The 3,755-nt window shown below is 42.5% G+C and overlaps 1 protein-coding gene across 1 annotated transcript; it reads left to right on the forward strand.

The window, feature by feature from the left end:
* The first annotated feature begins 641 nt into the window (after window positions 1–641).
* On the forward strand, window positions 642–2,756 carry trmt9b (tRNA methyltransferase 9B). Its single transcript, XM_062419754.1, has 3 exons — window positions 642–798; window positions 1,019–1,192; window positions 1,570–2,756. The coding sequence occupies exons 1-3, from the start codon at window positions 642–644 to the stop codon at window positions 2,523–2,525; spliced, it is 1,287 nt and encodes a 428-aa protein (XP_062275738.1). The 3' UTR covers window positions 2,526–2,756.
* The last annotated feature ends 999 nt before the right edge of the window (window positions 2,757–3,755 follow it).

Here is a 3,755-nt window from a genome sequence, read left to right on the forward strand (position 1 = left end):
GAACTTTCACTCAGACGTGATTGATGTTGTTTGCTTTTCATCTTGTCGCCAGCAACGATTATTTATGTGCTGACCTTTTGCTTCTGTGTTATCGTTAAAAAAATTTGACACAGCTGCTTTGGAAATGGACCTGCTGAGTGTTCTGCGAGATGGGAACTGCTTCCTCCCAGTTACCTTGTAGTTAATTTATGGTCCCTGCTCTGGTTTTTACACAACCACAGACAATTGATAACAAATTAAACCTGATGACTTGTGTTCATAGTTCTTGATATCAGTCTGTCCTTTTCGAGGGCTGCAGAGTGCGTGAACATGAGGAGAGGAGGCTGATTGATCATAACTGCAGCAGGTTCTTGAAGTACAAAGCAGAGAGTGTGGTGTTAAATTACCTCGGTTGCCTGACATATGTTTGAGTATTTCTACTGATGAAGGTTTCCAGCTGACCTTGTTGGACCTTAACAAGCATGTAGAGAGGGACAACGCTGTGCTGTTCCTTTCAGGGGGCCCTAATTACTACTCTTGATTTTCCTCAATGAAATTTATTAACTATTTGATGGGGTCATCGTTCTGAAATAAGCACGGAGATGTGTTTGTCCCGCAGGCATGATGCTGTGAGGCCGCTGCATTAGGCAGCCTGGACGATTATGATGGAGGAGGCTGCCAGCCAGCTCGAGAGAGATCATGTGCACAGTGTCTATGACAAGATTGCTCCGTATTTCAACGACAGCCGCTATAAAGCCTGGCCAAAGGTTCGACAGTTCCTGCTAGACCTGCAGCCAGGGAGCATCATTGCTGACATTGGTGAGTGTCACCTCAGGTTGTCATGCTATCTTGAAAGAAAACATGATACATGATGACAAGTGTCTGTTAAGTAATTCATGCTGTTGTATATTGTACTTTTGGGGGGGGGGGGGGGGGGGGGAATACAATAAGTAATTCTAAAGCTGTCTTCTCTCAAGGAGTGGGAAGAAATATTTAAAATCTAATCTAATAAAATGTTATATCATCGTCTCTTTGGCAGGCTGTGGCAATGGCAAGTATCTCCACATCAACAAGGAGGTGTTCAAGCTGGGATGCGATGTTTGTCGCCCCCTGGTGGACTTTGCCTGGAGCCAAGGACACGAGGTCCAGATGTGCGATGGTCTGCATTTGCCTTACAGAGATGGCTGCTTCGACGCTGTGCTTTCTATTGCAGGTAATGGACACAGTGTTGTTGATTCCTCCCACTCAGTATCAAATCGCTCCTTCCATATGCAAGAAGCTGTGCTGCTGGCGCTTCCATTTACCTCAAATTAAATGAACTCATAATGATGATAAACATAATTTTACCACAAGCGTGTGTTGCTTAGTCAACAGTGGGAAATAATTCATGTCTGTCCTCCAACAAAAGAGTGTAATTAGGACTTAAGACAATAGCAGAAACCCACTCTATTAATTTATCTTGTGTGCCATTCAAAGTGTACATAATGTGTTTTGGTGACTGCAAGTGCTAAATGTGACACAACATCATAATTGATTCAATGCCTACTCACCACTCTGCTTAATTCTGACAAATTGATGTTTTTGTCACAGTCATCCATCACTTGTCCACCAAAGAGCGTCGTATTCGAGCAATAAAGGAAATGGCTCGCACCTTGCGGGTGGGTGGACGAATCATGATCTACGTGTGGGCCATGGAGCAGAAGCGTCGTAAATTTGAGAAACAGGACATCTTCGTTCCCTGGAACCCCAATCCTCACTTGCCCTCCAGCTTAAGCCTGGAACATGCCAAATTAAGAAGGAGGTGCGCAGCACAGAGCGTGAGTGAAGCCATAGACAGCAATGACAAGCACAGGAAGGTTAGAAGCACATCCTCAGTAGCAGACGAAGAAGAGCTGACCTGCACCACACCGCAGCAGAGAACACAGAGACTGTGGTTCTTTTCCAGGTCTCTGGACTCTGTGTTCGACTTTGGAAGTTTAGCCATTTCCCGGTCATCCTCCAGAGACTTGAGCACTTTATCTTCTCCCACAGGGGAAACCGAGGGGAACAAAGCCAGCCAGCTTGGGAGAGGACGAGGCCTCATCAAACAGGTCTCGAGCTTCTTTTACCCTCCATCTGTAATTGGATCAGAGGAGGACGTCTTTGACTCGGTCACAGATCTGCACAAGGGGCAAAAAGATCCTGGCGGTAACAACACTTGCACCAACTGCACAGAAAACGAGAGCGTCCCTGTATCTTTAGCACAGGAGTGTGGCTCTCTGGCTCTGCCAGACCTAGTTCCTTTCCAGAAAGAGCATCTGAAGCAGTCTGGAGAGGAGAGTGACGGCAGGCCACAGGAAAAAGAGCAGCAGGAAAGCACACAGAGTCCTCAGGGGAGTGAGGGGCAGGTGGAAGGCTCTTGCCTGAGGTACTATCACGTATTCAGGGAGGGAGAACTTGCAGAGCTGATAGAGAATCACGTTGAAGAGCTTCATGTCAAACACACCTACTTTGATCATGCAAACTGGTGTGTGGTGGCAGAGAAAGTTCAGTTATGGAAAATATAATTTTAGTTTGCATTGCCTCTGCCTCAAGTTTCAGCACTGAATCACACATTTGAAGATTATTGCATTCTTGTAACTGTAAAGTGTATTAATATACAGGCCCGCCATTGTTGAAGTTCCACATTTTTTGGATATGGCATTTTGACACTAGACTAAATCCACCATTGCTGCAATTCTCTACTTAACTGTTAAAAAGAATTCCAATTTTTTTATTCTCTTGTACGTTTTTAGTAATCCTGGAACCAGATGTGTGACTGACCTATCCATATCTAGCATTAAATATTATTTTAGATGCTCAGAGGATGGTGGTGTTCAACAATGGCTACTACTGTATACCATATTTTTAAAGTATTTATTACATTTTAAGACAAGAAACCAACAAGCAGTATCCAGATTTCCTGTGTGTGTTCTCTCAAAGCGTCAAGCATTAATTTTTATTATCAAACCTTGGTGAACTTCAGTGCTGCTAATAATTTTAGCTCTTTTAAAATAGCTTTTCTGCTAGGGAGATATTAAGAAATGCACTGTTTTCCTATGTGGAATTTTAATATTAGCCAATGAGGACAGAAGACAGAAGTATACTCTTCCATCTGCTCTTAAATGTTTTTATTTGTTTACAGCGCAAAGTTCTTACTTTAGTCTTTGTCTGCCTGTTTTACAATTGCACGTTCCTAAACTCAGTGTACGAGGAGCTGTACTTGCAGCAGCTGTTGTGTACAATTTGTTGGGACTTTCTGTAAACTGCTCATGTGTAATCTATTATCAACACTATTATAAGAGCTCAAAAGTTGTGCAGAATATCTTCCAAAACATTTGTGCCAATTGCCTGCTGTTTTCTCCAAGATGTTGCCAGTATGTGCTTGATGTTGTTTATAATACTTATGTGTATTGTCTTGTGTTAAAGCTGAATATACCACTTGTGTGTTTCAGCAAATCCAACTGCCTCATATACTGTGAATAAACATTGCACTGTACCACAAGTATGTTGCTGCTTGATGTGAGTGAGTGACATAAAAATAGGGGAAACTTGAAACATACTGGTTATCTGTGCCCATTTTGCCAGGGAGGGTGTTACAGAATGTGTGGACCAACTGTATTTTGTGATCTGATGTAAATAGTTTGAATGTTTTTTTCTTTATTAAATATTTTTGTTCATGAGTATTGTGGTGCATTTTCTGACATGAACACTGTTGATGTACAAATTAATGACAACCACAAATAGTAGAGTTCATT

Source organism: Scomber scombrus, chromosome 5 (assembly GCF_963691925.1).
Source record: "Scomber scombrus chromosome 5, fScoSco1.1, whole genome shotgun sequence".
In the NCBI taxonomy this organism is placed as follows: Eukaryota; Metazoa; Chordata; class Actinopteri; order Scombriformes; family Scombridae; genus Scomber; species Scomber scombrus.

Bases quoted from the DNA above. Each gene is read 5' to 3' on its own strand.
- trmt9b (XM_062419754.1), top strand. From the start codon at position 642: ATGATGGAGGAGGCTGCCAGCCAGCTCGAGAGAGATCATGTGCACAGT. The intron at 799-1,018 runs GTGAGTGTCACC...TCTCTTTGGCAG, and splicing joins GAGCATCATTGCTGACATTG to GCTGTGGCAATGGCAAGTAT. The intron at 1,193-1,569 runs GTAATGGACACA...TTTTTGTCACAG, and splicing joins CGCTGTGCTTTCTATTGCAG to TCATCCATCACTTGTCCACC.